Source organism: Petromyzon marinus, chromosome 9 (assembly GCF_048934315.1).
Source record: "Petromyzon marinus isolate PM22_M1 ecotype Great Lakes invasive population chromosome 9, UKy_Petmar_22M1.pri1.0, whole genome shotgun sequence".
Taxonomy (NCBI): domain Eukaryota; kingdom Metazoa; phylum Chordata; class Hyperoartia; order Petromyzontiformes; family Petromyzontidae; genus Petromyzon; species Petromyzon marinus.
This window is the reverse complement of record NC_133675.1, coordinates 17,492,608-17,506,544: the sequence shown is the minus strand read 5'-3', so window position 1 is coordinate 17,506,544 and position 13,937 is coordinate 17,492,608. Positions and strand designations below refer to the sequence as shown.

Below are 13,937 nucleotides of genomic sequence, written 5' to 3'. Positions count from 1 at the left end.
TGTTTGTGGGAATATTTTACCACAAGCATGACGTGTGGTTAATGCAGACCTGATGCAGCCTGCCAATAGGTGTCTATTTGGTGTTTGAACATTTAAACACCTGTATTATTGCTGAGTAAAACCTATTTTTTAAATAACTCTTCTGATCGCTTTCGAGATAATAATTTAGGGTCGTCACCTGCTCCACAGACCAAACCCGGACACATTTCTCAGTCGGCCTCGGTCTGTTGTCAAAACCGTGCAGCGACACCGGTACCAGATCTCGGTACAAATCAATTCCTGCCTCCCGAACACAGAAAGCCACACAGGTGGTAGCCCCTAACTCTGACAATGGTGAAATTCTAGATTTGAAGCTTTCGTGACTGCAAGGATCCATACTCTTTGGTTCTATTCGGTAAAGTCACGTAGGTAAAAAATAAAACAACAAAAATCACGACGTTTCGGCCACAACACAAGCGGCCTTCATCAGGTGAAGGGACCAGACTATCTCGAGGACAGCGCTGGCGCTCGAGATAGTCTGGTCCCTTCACCTGATGAAGGCCGCTTGTGTTGTGGCCAAAACGTCGTGATTTTTGTTGTTTTATTTTTTACCGACATGACTTTACCGAATAGAACCAAAGAGAATGGTGAAATTGATTTGTGATCTTGACTTAAATTGTACAAAATTTGGACTTAAAACTTTCGTAACTGCAGGAATTCATATTCTTGGTTCTTTCGGTAAAGTCACGTAGATCAAAAATAAAATAAAAGATAATAAAATTTAATTTTAAAAAATGTAAATAAGAACATTTTATTCTCTTTTATTTGTATTTTCAAGATACGTGACTTTACTGAAAAAACCAAGAATATGAATACTTTTTAGTAGAGTAATGGCTGTGGGTGTCACAACCGACAAGTAGCACGAACTAATGGCTTACGACAGCTGTTCTGCTGTTTCACACCATGGAAAACAACCTACAGATCCCCACGTTGTCAGCAATCACTCAAACTCTGTGGCTCCCATCATGGCTGGTAGGGTCACAATGGTTGCAGTGATCTGTGGGCATGTGGAAAGATGTTTTAAACCATTTCCGTTCTTAATTAATTGTATTTTACGATGACCTTCAGACCGCAGCTCTTTCGCTAGCATTGACTCTTAATACCTCTCACACCACGGTTAATGGTATGGTTTACAACATGGAGTATAACAGCGCCTCGCAGCTGTCTCTCTCCCCCTCCTCTGTTCCGACCATGGATGAACTCGTCCGTTTGAACGGGGCCCGTAGCTATCCGTGTTGCTAAAGTTGAGGGTAAGAATCCACCCATTTTTTTTCGCCATATAGCATTGTGATATATAACGACTTATTGTTGGTAGCTTAGCTGATTGGAGAATATATAGAGTTTTTTGTTAACATTGAGGTAATTTATATTTTAGTTTTTTATTGGGTCACTATATAGTATTCATTATATAGTGTAGTGTATACCCAGTTACTGTGAATAGCTCAGATGTGTAGGCCTTGACTTTAACATAGCTATTTCTGTGACCATTTACAAGCTAATCACTCAGCTATTTAAATGCTAAATTCTATGCTAATTCCTTTGTCAAGGGGTGCCTCTGTGGATGTGTATGCTGTGACTTTAACATAGCCATTTCTGTGACCAGTCACAAGCTAATCACTCAGCTATTTCAATGCTAAATTCTATGCTAATTCCTTTGTCAAGGCACTTTGTTTCTTCTCACACAGCTTAAAGGTCGCGATCTGAGCGTGGCTTTTTCACTCCAGCGCTGTCCTCCAGACAGTCTCGTCCCTTCACCTGATGAAGGCCGCTTGTGTTGTGGCCGAAACGTCGTGAGAATATTATTTTGTTATTTTATTTTATCAATTTATTATTTTATTCTCATTCTACGTGACTTTATCGAAAGAACCAAAGAAGATAGCTATTTCTGTGACCAGTCACAAGCTAATCACTCAGCTATTTCAATGCTAAAGTCTATGTTAATTCCTTTGTCAAGGGGTGCCTCTGTGGATGTGTATGCTGTGACTTTAACATAGCCATTTCTGTTACCAGTCACAAGCTAATCACTCAGCTATTTCAATGCTAAATTCTATGCTAATTCCTTTGTCAAGGCACTTTGTTTCTTCTCACACAGCTTAAAGGTCGCGATCTGAGCGTGGCTTTTTCACTCCAGCGCTGTCCTCCAGACAGTCTCGTCCCTTCACCTGATGAAGGCCGCTTGTGTTGTGGCCGAAACGTCGTGAGAATATTATTGTGTTATTTTATTTTATCAATTTATTATTTTATTCTCATTCTACGTGACTTTACCGAAAGAACCAAAGAAGATGAATCCTTGCAGTCACGAAAGCTTTAAATCGAAAAATGTGGAATGGAGTTTCAGAGCCGCTGGGCTTTCACTATTGAGTCATTTGGTTTGGCTCCACGGCAACTAAAGAGCTGTTTTGGACACGTTTGCACATCAATGACTCCACGTTATGAGCCTGAGTTAGCGGGACAGGGCATGTAGTTTAGGTGCCCTATGGAGGAGGCTCGTGAAGGACGCTACTGGGCAGTTGGAGACAGTCGCTCTCCAAGAGCAAGCAGCGGTGCACCGGGCGGCTAAAACGCAACAAGTTGGCACAGTAGGGGGCACATGTGGTGCATCTGTCAGTCGTCTTGTCAGTCAACCCATGGCACCTGAATCTGTCCTGTGACCTGCTAGCGAGCAAGCCTTTGACTTTTCACGTGAACGCCTCGGAGTGCCCCTAGCCTGGCACAAGCACCGTCGCGATGTCACCACCGCCACTGTCGTTGCCGTTGGTGCCCATACGACTGCGATAATGCTCGGGGCGGTGGCAGGACAGGGAGCGGGACGCTCACTCGTTCCCTCTGTCCACACGGTACGGGAGTCAGAGGTGGGAGCGCGGGAACGCCGTCGCATAACTCACAACGTTGCCTTTCATCACGAAGGGGGTGACGTCTTGGTGGTGGCCGTGTGTGAAGCCATGTGGGCGACTGGCCCAAGGGGGTTACTGTGGCCGTGTGGTCTCTACGGCCCGCACCGCCCGGCGGCCCACGGACGCTGCCGTGCTCTCAGTGTCCATCTGAGCTTCTTGAAACGGCTAACGCAGGGAACCCCGTGGGTCACGGAATCTGCCTCTCGTGACCTGCACGTCTGTGGACACTGTCCACACCCTTGCAAGTTAGATACTGCATCTCAACGGGGTTTCCACATGAAAGATTGTTTTCGAAAATAAAATTAAGTAAAAGCATCTGTGGATATAAGAGGTATTTCACTCTAGCACTGTCTGGCTCTACTTTTTTAGTTCAGCCAATGATGGGGTCAGTGTCTGGTATCCTCAAGCAGAGTTTATTACAAATATTAAAGTACGATACAACCGAGAGGATGCTTGAGAATATGTATCAAGATAAACGTATATTTTCATGCTAGGACTGCACTTATCATTTAGAGCAAGCAAGTGAGTGTCAACATTTTAAAATATGTTGGTAGAGCATTGAATCATTTTGCTTATATATTGTTTGCTTTATTTCAGCCAATTCGCCTGCCGATGTACCTCCAACCCCTATGACTGCTCGCTACACACCAGTCCACATTGCAGCCCCCTTCTTCCCCTTTGTGGTTTCTTTCAAACGTATATTTTTTATAAATAAATGTGGGGGGGTTCTGTATATATTTGGAGTCTCGTTTCCTCAATCAACGACACAGCAAATAGCGTGTTTACTGTGCAGTCCAAGTGGCACAAACGCTGGTGAGTTGACACCTGTTTTGTATCAGGGGCAGTGCCGGATTAAGCTACTGTGGGGCCTGTAGCATGTGTTATAAAGGGGCCCTAAAATAAATATTAAAACACATACATGTTTAACTTGCATCGTAAAGTAATTGTATTTTTTAATTTGCTATACAACCAGATAATACGACAAATCGCTAACCTTAAACACCCAGTCATTCATTAAAGTTGAAAGCAGTATAGTACTATAGTAATAGAGCAAGTGCAGAATCACTGAACCGGAATTAATAGCTTGAGAAAGCATTTAGCGTGGGGCCCTTGAAAGTGCAGGGCCCGCAGCATATGCTACTTTTGCTACTCGGATAATCCGGCACTGATCAAGGGGTATTCCTAATCGTTGACCATGAGGCGAACATCCTGTGCATTCATCTCAATGACTTGCGTTGTCTGGACCATGAATGTGCTACCGCGTGTGACACGTGGGGAGCAATGGCGTACCTGTTAACGCACTGCGCTACGAACTCAGCGACCCAAGTTCGATTCCCGCTTGCGGCCAACACCAGTGATATCTGAACTGGGCCTCCTCTAGGTCAACTCTGCCTCAAATGAGTACCTGGTGCAGTCTGTAAACATTGCTGCTGTTCAGGCCTTCATAGGTACTCGCTAATAGCACTTGCCCCAACAGTATTTTCAGGCTACACGTGGAATCGTATTTGTTCGCCGAGTTGTGCAGTGGCTGCAGGTTTGACTCGTCGTGTGTGGTTTGAGAACAGCAAGTCCTCGCTCAACTCTGGGAGTTGCTTTCCTCAAAATTGCCACGTAAAGCGAATTCGCATTAAGCGGGAGTCCTTTTCCCTTAATAATTGTAAAGGTGGGGTGCTGTTCCCATAATTGTATTGTTTTTATTTTGGAATGCAGTACACTATTTTAAATGTTTATTTTTACACGTGTTTACATAGCACTCGCGGGAAGTACCCTGCGTTGCCCGGGCGAAAAAGACACACGCATCGACTTACACACACAGACATCGTCCCACACACACACATGGACTCACACATACATAGACTTGCACCAAAGAGGGCAGTAGTGAACGATCCACAGGTTATCAACCTTAATTTCAGAGTTGGTGCCAGGTCTAAGCATTGTTTCAAATCTACCATCCTCAGTATTTCTGCGACGATATAGAGGATAGCCATCATGCCCTGACTGAGTGTCTTTCAAGAAGTTTCGTGGATACTTCTTGGTACACTTGCGGTCTTCCATACATGGCGAATTAGGATTGAACTCCCCACGTGGGCCATGGACCATTTGCTTGCAGAACACATCAAATATGACAGGGTCTTGATGGGGGTCAGGTAACTCAGCACTGAGAAATGTGTCAATGTCACTTGCATGAAGTTTTTCCCTCATCCATAGCAAAATGTGAGCATGAGGAAGACTACGTTTTTGCCACTCAATGGTGTGCAAGTTACATCTTGTCTTTCCAAAGACACCGCCTTCGTTAGTCGTAATACGCCTCATGAGGTCATCAACGTTGAGTTTAAAGACCTTTGCAATGTCATGTCTGTCTGGTGGCTTTTTGTTTGGATAAAGCTCAACCTGGATCTCCTTCCATTTACGATTGCAAGTGAAGGTGATAAAGAGATCGGGCCTGCCGTATTGGCTGATGTACGTCACAGCATCCTGAGTCTTCTCATGCATGTATCTTGGTCTAGCTGTGAAGGAGGAAGGCAAAATAACTAATCTGCCCACATTCTGAGCTTTTGCATCTCCGTCGGCATTGATAGCGTCCCCGAGATGAGCATACTGGTCTACACGCAGGCGTTTTTGATTCATTTGAACGCAAAGAAGGCGCTCACTCTCAATTTTGGCATACTCATCGACAACATACTGGTGAAAGAGGTTGGCGCACCATAATATGTGGTTTCCCCCTTCTCTGTCCATGATCATGAAGGAATAGAAGTCTTTAGAGGAGACAGTTTTGTGAGGATGTCTTTGTCCTGTAGCTTTGATAATTTGTGGAATCTGGACGTGGTACCCATCTTGGCCTTGCCAGAGTCAAATGGGGTATTGTAGGGCATCATATGCTCTGTTTGTCTCAGGAATTCGTTTTATGGTGTCGTCTTGGTATCGAAGCACAATGTCTCTCTTACCATATTTCTCACCCACCGTAAGAACAGCACCCTCAACACAAGTTGGTGCACTGAACCTTCCTGCGTGCTCCCCGCTTGGGTGGAAAGAAAAGGTGCAGTACGGCGAATGTATAATGGTTGATTTTCCCACCAATGTAACAAAATTATAGACGAAATGTAATCGGCTGTAGTTAAGAAAGTCCAACGTATTTGGCAGTATAATATAGAAATCGGCATCGCAGTGCTACATATCAGTAAATAGCGTGACGTGAGCAAACGAAACAATAGAAATGCATTGAAGATAAAAGCTATAATAAGTCTACATTATAGAGCAGCAGTATGCACACTTAAGTTAAGAAGCAGACTACAGTCTAGATTATAGACTGCCAGTACGCTGACTCAATTAAATAAACATTGCTGCAGTCGACATAATAAGCTGGCAATAGGGTCAGCAGCTTAAAAAGCAGGCTACAGTGTCCATGAAAGACTGGCAGCAGTACACTGACCGAGGTAAAAAGCAGGCAACAGATTGAAGACTGGCATACACTCACCCTGCCCAATAGCAATATTTGAAGTGTAGATAATAGACTGCCAGTACACTGACTTTAATAAGCAGGGCAACAAGCCACATTACAGACTGCCAGTACACTGGCGCAGCTTCATAAAAAAACACAAATATTTTTATATTTAGCAACTTTATTTTTAAATATTAGCTATCAGCACACAACCATTATTAATTTAATATTTCCAAACTTATTTTTATAATAGTTTTCTATGTACGTGAGGTTAGCAAAAGAAGGAATAAATAGAAATATTAGTTGTTTGCACGCAAACATTTTATTAATCGCAAGGTTGATTATTTAAATAGGTTTTCTATCTCCGTGAGTTGAGCGAAAGACACAAGGAAATAGTGCTTAACATTGCCGTGGTGAGGCCTAGTCCCACGCAGAGCCCCCGGCCTCGCCTAGCCTGCTAGATAGGTTCAACCTATCTACGTGACTTTACCGAAAGACCCAAATAATAGTTGGTAGGCTGTCTGACTAGCGGTGCCCCGAGATGGTTAGAGATGGAGACAACGACGAGAAGAATGGTGAAGACGACGAGAAGAATGGTGAAGACGACGATAAGAATGGCGACGATGGACTTCAACTCCACGACGGGGATCCCACTCCAACAACAGCCACGAGGTCCCTCACAGGGGTGCTTATGCTCTCATCGTGGCCTCGCTCTGCCTCGGCCACGCCTCCTCTCTGGAACCTACTAGTGGGTTCCCGAGGCTTCCCGATGGGCCCCCCTCTGTGACCTTTCCCCTAGATGTCCCCCACAAGTGTATATCATGGCCTACTGACTTCAATACTGCCATAAACCGCAGTTCCCCTTTTTCGCCAGCAGCCAACACTATGCCACTACACATTTATAAAGATAAATGTCTCTTGTGATTACCTTGATATCGGCATCCCACGTACTGTATCACTCCCGCTCAGCCCAATAAAGTAGTTCGTTGTCTCACGCGTTCCCTCGTGGAAGAACCGCGTTCTAGCAGAAACGCGTTGTGAGAACATCACGTGTTAAATTAAGACTTGCCGCACAGTTTAATCCGAGTCAGACAGAGAGAGGATGAGTCAGACTGGAGTTCAGTTTCTCATGTTATCCCCCCTCATGCTCTTTGTCCCAAATCTTCTCTCTGTCCCTCCCCCCCCATGCCAAATTCTGTTTGCGATCTTTCTCCCTCTTTGCACCCTACCAGGGAATCAACTTCCCCTGTATATTAAGCAGTACCACTCCTTCACCTCATTCCGTTAATTTCTTCAAGCCCCACCTCTTCTCCATTGACCATTCTCTTCCCTCCCCTAACCTCTTGTGACCTCCACTTGCTCTCTGCTATGGTTACTCATTCCTCGGCCCTTGCCAACGAAACCACTAAATTTTTGTTACCGCTGTTATGCATGTACTGTATCTTGAACTTCCTTTGCACTGTACGTAGCCAACCGTGCTAATCGGAGGTGCGTTGGAAGAACAACACAAAAGGCAATTCCATGTAAACTGCCGTGAGCTAAGGCGCCCTGTAAATATAAAATAAAAGCTTAATGTCCACTGTGAGTGAAGGTGACGGTGCGTCATACCATACAACCCGTAGCAGTACCAGAATCGTTATTTAGGCTGGAGGAATCTGATGAGCTATGAAGCTCTTTTTCAAAGATGTCCCGAGTGCAAAATAGGGGAAAATGTAAACGAGTCACAGTCCCTCAATAAAATGGCACTTTACAATTAACCAGGGCCATCTCCTGGGTTCGAACCACGACCATCCTGCCAAAGAGCAGCCAAGCGCCACCACCATCGGGCCGAGCGTCCTTCGTCTGCGCAGGAGACCCCCCCGGCTCGGGGATGGAGCTCCGGGAGGTGGTGGACTGCGCCTTGGCCAGTTGCGTGCGCCACGAGCCGCTCAGCCGCGTGGCCTTCCTGCGTTGCTTCGCCGCTCCGTCGCAGAAGCCCCGGGGCACGGTCATTCTCTTCTACGTCGAAGGCGCCGGGCGGGGGGTTACCGGCGGCCACGCGGTGAACTACAACAAGCAGGGCACGTCCATCCACGCCGAGGTGCTGCTGCTGAGCGCCGTGAGAGCCGCGCTGCTACGGCGGCGGCGATGCGAGGACGGGGAGGAGGCCACGCGCGGGTGCACCCTGCACTGCTACTCCACGTACAGCCCGTGCCGCGACTGCGTCGAGTATATTCAGGTAAAGGGGGCATGATCCACGTTTATTTTGTTGGACCGTGAAGGTGAGAACTCAAGATACAAGTATGAGTTTCATTCGCAAGATTGATCTGCAGGGTCTCAATAGGCTCCCAGCAAACTATTATTTTAAACCCCTTACGGATCATCATCGCCGTCCTATACTTTACTGAGAATATCGAGTTGCCAGGGCAAAGGGGTCCCACGTTGATACTTTGGGATAATTCACGTTTTGCAATTTTACAAGTTAGTCCCTCAAGCAGAAATAGTCACAACTTTAAGGGCTCTGCTCACGTTCGTGTTGTTATTTCACTCTTTACCCAGACAGCCCGAGTCGCAAGACTAATTTTCAGGAGGGTCTTGCCAAGTTTTCTCAGGAAGTTTGCGATGTTGCTGTGTAATCTCAATTGAGTGATTTGCAGGTAATCTCTCAGCATTGGGATGTTTAGTCAACACCAGGTTCATTGTAGGGTTGTTTTTACCGGTACGGTAACACGAGCCCAACTTTGCAGCCTCCACTGCCAATGTCTCTGTGCACACCCTGCACAACCCGCGCCACGCGTACACTGCAGGAGTTCGGTGCCAGCACGGGAGTGCGAGTGGTCATTCACTGCTGCCGCCTGTACGAGCTGGACGTGAACAGGAGACGCTCTGAAGCAGAGGGCGTCTTGCGGTCGCTGAGCAGACTGGGCCGCGACTTTCGGCTCATGGGGCCACGGGACGCCATAGCCCTGCTGCTGGGAGGGCGCCTTGCAAACACCGCGGATGGAGAGAGCGGGGCGAGTGGGAACGCCTGGGTGACGGAGACGAACGTTGTCGAGCCGTTAGTGGACATGACGGGGTTTGGAGACGAGGACTTACACGCGCAGGTGCAGAGGAACAAGCAGATCCGAGAGGCGTACGCGAACTACGCAAGCGCCGTGTCACTCATGCTGGGCGAGCTCCATGTGGACCCGGTAAGCCACTGCTGCATCCGTGGGTGCGCGCTTTATATTGCACAGGGCACGGTATGCACGCCACAGGACTCTCGCAGCCAGTTACAAGCAGCATTGTAAACCAGCCCTGATGCAGCCAGTTGGCTGTCTTCCGTCTGCCACTTATCCTCCGCAAACCGAGTTATCTGCTACGGCCATCAAATCGCCAAGTTATTACCCTTGCAGTGGTTTTCTTGACAATTGCTAAACACAGTTAGGCACCAAAGGCCTGAAACGTCAAGCACCCAGCAACAAACATCACTGCAGCAGGTCATACAGCTGCTGGGATGTGTAAAAAAAATTTGATGAAAATACAGTGAGGGAAAAAAGTATTTGATCCCCTGCTGATTTTGTACGTTTGCCCACTGACAAAGAAATGATCAGTCTATAATTTTAATGGTAGGTTTATTTGAACAGTGAGAGACAGAATAACAACAAAAAAATCCAGAAAAACGCATGTCAAAAATGTTAGAAATTGCTTTGCATTTTAATGAGGGAAATAAGCATTTGACCCCTCTGCAAAACATGACTTAGTACTTGGTGGCAAAACCCTTGTTGGCAATCACAGAGGTCAGACGTTTCTTGTAGTTGGCCACCAGGTTTGCACACACATCTCAGGAGGGATTTTGTCCCAGTCCTTTTTGCAGATCTTTTCCAAGTCACTAAGGTTTCGAGGCTGACATTTAGCAACTCGAACCTTCAGCTCCCTTCACAGATTTTCTGTGGGATTAAGGTCTGGAGACTGGCTAGGCCACTCCAGGACCTTGATGCGCTTCTTCTTGAGCCACTCCTTTGTTGCCTTGGCCGTGTGTTTTGGGTCATTGTCATGCTGGAATACCCATCCACGACCCATTTTCAATGCCCTGGCTGAGGGAAGGAGGTTCTCACCCAAGATTTGACGGTACATGGCCCCGTTCATCATCCCATTGATGCGGTGAAGTTGTCCTGTCCCCTTAGCAGAAAAACACCCCCAAAGCATAATGTTTCCACCTCCATATTTGACGGTGGGGTTGGTGTTCTTGGGGTCATAGGCAGCATTCCTCCTCCTCCAAACACGGCGAGTTGAGTTGATGCCAAAGAGCTCCATTTTGGTCTCATCTGACCACAACACTTTCACCCAGTTGTCCTCTGAATCATTCAGATGTTCATTGGCAAACTTCAGACGGGCATGTATATGTGCTTTCTTGAGCAGTGGGACCTTGCGGGCACTGCAGGATTTCAGTCCTTCACGGCATAGTGTGTTACCAATTGTTTTCTTGGTGACTATGGTCCCAGCTGCCTTGAGATCATTGACAAGATCCTCCCGTGTAGTTCTGGGCTGATTCCTCACCGTTCTCATGATCATTGAAACTCCACGAGGTGAGATCTTGCATGGAGCCCCAGGCCGAGGGAGATTGGCAGTTCTTTCGTGTTTTTTCCATTTGTGAATAATCGCACCAACTGTTGTCACCTTCTCACCAAGCTGCTTGGCAATGGTCTTGTAGCCCATTCCAGCCTTGTGTAGGTCTACAATCTTGTCCCTCACATCCTTGGAGAGCTCTTTGGTCTTGGCCATGGTGGAGAGTTTGGAATCTGATTGATTGCTTCTGTGGACAGGTGTCTTTTATACAGGTGTAGTGGAGTACGAAGGTGCGTTGTGGAAACAGCGTGATTACATGATCACACAGACAGTACGGGTTATCTTGGGTCAGCCTGTAGCAAAGGCGAATACAGTGCAGGTTATGTTGGGGCAATTAAGCTGGGAGAGCCGTGGACGGCTGTGATTGGTTGGTGCTGTTGCCGGGGCTGGAGAGGCGTCTAAAGGTCTGGAGGAGAAGCAGGTGTGCGATCACGCGGAGCGCCGTTGGGACGCGGGTTAATTGGGGGTGTAATGAGAGCGGGTATAAGAGCGGGAGTCGGAGTCAACAGAGGGGAGTTGAGTTGAAGGAGTTGAGCTTGGAGATGGGTTGAAGTTGGAGAGCTTAGGGGAGCTGGAGTGAGCATAGTGACGGTGATAGCGGTGAACACAGACGAAGCAGTTAGCAGTGGAGTGAGCATAGTGACTGTGATAGCGGAGAACACAGATGAAGCAGTTAACAGTGGAGTGAGCATAGTGACGGTGATAGCGGTGATCAGAGACGAAGCAGTTAGCAGTGGAGAGAGCATAGCAACGGTGATAGCGGAGAGCGGAGACAAGAAGTTAACAAGGCATAAGTGAAGTAATCGTGGGGAGTGGAGAGACAAAGGTGGCGAGCAAATCGAGTGAAGCACGGCGAGCGAGCCGTGGCGACCTGGATACTGTGGAATGTGGAGAACATGCTGAGAGTTGTAAATAAAGCGGTGTTCGAAGAAAGACAGAAGTTGTCCGAGTGAAATCGAACACTACACAGGTAACAAGCTGAGATTAGGAGCACTCCCTTTAAGAGTGTGCTCCTAATATCAGCTCGTTACCTGTATAAAAGACACCTGGGAGCCAGAAATCTTTCTGATTGAGAGGGGGTCAAATACGTATTTCCCTCATTAAAATGCAAATCAATTTATAACATTTTGACATGCGTTTTTCTGGATTTTCTTGTTGTCAATCTTCTCTCACTGTACAAATAAACCTACCATTAAAATTATAGACTGATCATTTCTTTGTCAGTGGGCAAACGTACAAAATCAGCAGGGGATCAAATACTCTTTTCCCTCACTGTATTATTGGATATACAGGGTGTTTAAAAAGATGGAAATCGCTATATTTCTGCAACCACGAACCACCCATGAATTAAACTCTTACCACTTGAAAGGGCGGGGCGTAGAGAGGGCGGGGCATAGAGTTTCAAATGATTACCGCGAGATGCCTCTCCCAGCGCACAAACAGCCCCTAGCCTCAGTCATTCGCAAGACGGTGACCCCACCGCAACACAAGGGGCGTGTTGCGTTCTGCAGTTCAGCAAGACTGAATCCGTAATTGCGGTGCAGCGTGCGTTTAAACAGCGTTTTGGCATTGATCCGCCAATATCAAAGAGCATTCGTCGTTGGTACCGACAATTTGAGGAAACGGGCTGCTGTTGATGTAAGGGGAAGAGCACAGGGCGACCACGCACCTCAGAAAACGTGAGATGAGAGGCGTTTGGGACGAATTCAACTATCGTCTCGATGTTGTCCGTACAGCAGGTGGAGGGCACATAGAGCATTTATAAAATGGTTAGTAAAATTTGAAAACTCATTAAACCGTTTGCAACTTTTTTTGTAATTGTAACGTTGCCATGGTGAAATATATTGCTTTGAAAAAGGGTCCATCTTTTTGAGATACGCTGTACTTGTAAGTTTCATGTGCAGACAGTTACGTGGAGGATTGTCTGCCTTTGTTGCTTATATTCGCCACGATGCCACTTCGTAAGTGTTGACAACGGTTGATAGGTGGTGATACTGGGGAGCACGGCTAAGATGCACTTCGTGTCCCGATACTTCAGGACAAATTCCCCTTCCTGGCCGAGTTCCTGGCCCAGACGTCCGTGGAACCGAGCGGCACACCGAGAGAGACCCGGGGCAGGCCCAGAGGGGCCTCCTCACGTGGGCCGGAGATCGGCCGACAGAGGCCCGCTGACTTTGAACGAGCTCTGGGTGCCTACGGTCTGTTCCTACACCCTCGAATCGGTGAGTACGGTACTACATCTTGACTGAAAGCTTCGTGACTGCAGGGATTCATATTCGTTGGGTCTTTTGGTAAAGTCACGAAGATAGTTATAGATTTGAAGCTTTCGTGACTGCAAGGATCTATTCGGTAAAGTTGTTTTATACTTTTACGTCACGAAGATAGGTTCAACGAAAATAAAAATAATAAACATTTCGATCGCAACAAAAGCGTTCGATAACAGCACTAGCCCCAAAATTCTGTGAAGGCTGTAACGGGATTTTTTGTCTGAGTTGGTGGGCGAGTGGTGCGATTTTGTTCATTTGACCTGAATTTTGTGGGTAGTTGGAGGCAGTTGCCCTCCAACAACAGCAGAGGAGTGACGCTCACAATGAGCAGAGCGCCGTCATGAAGCAAGTTGGCAGTCAGGGGCACAGGTGGTGCATCTCCCGGTCATCTCAGGCAACCCATGGCACATTGGGGGGTCTCTCCCTCCGATGAGCGACCCTTCCGACACTTCACGCAAAGACCCCGGGGTGCACTTGCCCTGGCACAAGCGCGGTGGTGACGTCACACGCCACTTAGTGGCGAATGGCGGCCGTTGTATTGACGGGGATGAACTCCGTGTGGGCAGGACGAGGCAGTGTCTCGAAGACGAAGTCCTCAACACGGGAGGAGGAATCAATGAGTTACGTTCATGGGAACAGTGACCATGATATCCAAGTCGTGGCTTTGAGAGCACCCGAGTGATGTAATTAATCCCGTGAGCGTTTGTTGTT

General features: G+C 47.1%; 1 protein-coding gene across 3 annotated transcripts in view; it reads left to right on the top strand.

Moving 5' to 3' along the window:
- The first annotated feature begins 770 nt into the window (after positions 1-770).
- LOC103091744 (uncharacterized) overlaps positions 771-13,937 on the top strand; it is a 13,930-nt gene continuing 763 nt past the window's right edge. Inside the window, exons 1-4 of one of the 3 annotated variants that reach the window (XM_076065983.1) lie at positions 771-3,746; positions 8,223-8,590; positions 9,159-9,542; positions 12,998-13,181. In XM_076065983.1, coding sequence (XP_075922098.1) covers positions 3,563-3,746; positions 8,223-8,590; positions 9,159-9,542; positions 12,998-13,181 — 1,120 coding nt within the window. In that variant the 5' untranslated portion in view covers positions 771-3,562. Of the gene's footprint in view, positions 3,747-3,795; positions 8,591-9,158; positions 9,543-12,997; positions 13,182-13,937 lie in introns of those variants that run through there. The other 2 variants (XM_076065982.1, XM_076065984.1) reach the window with 2 other exon arrangements.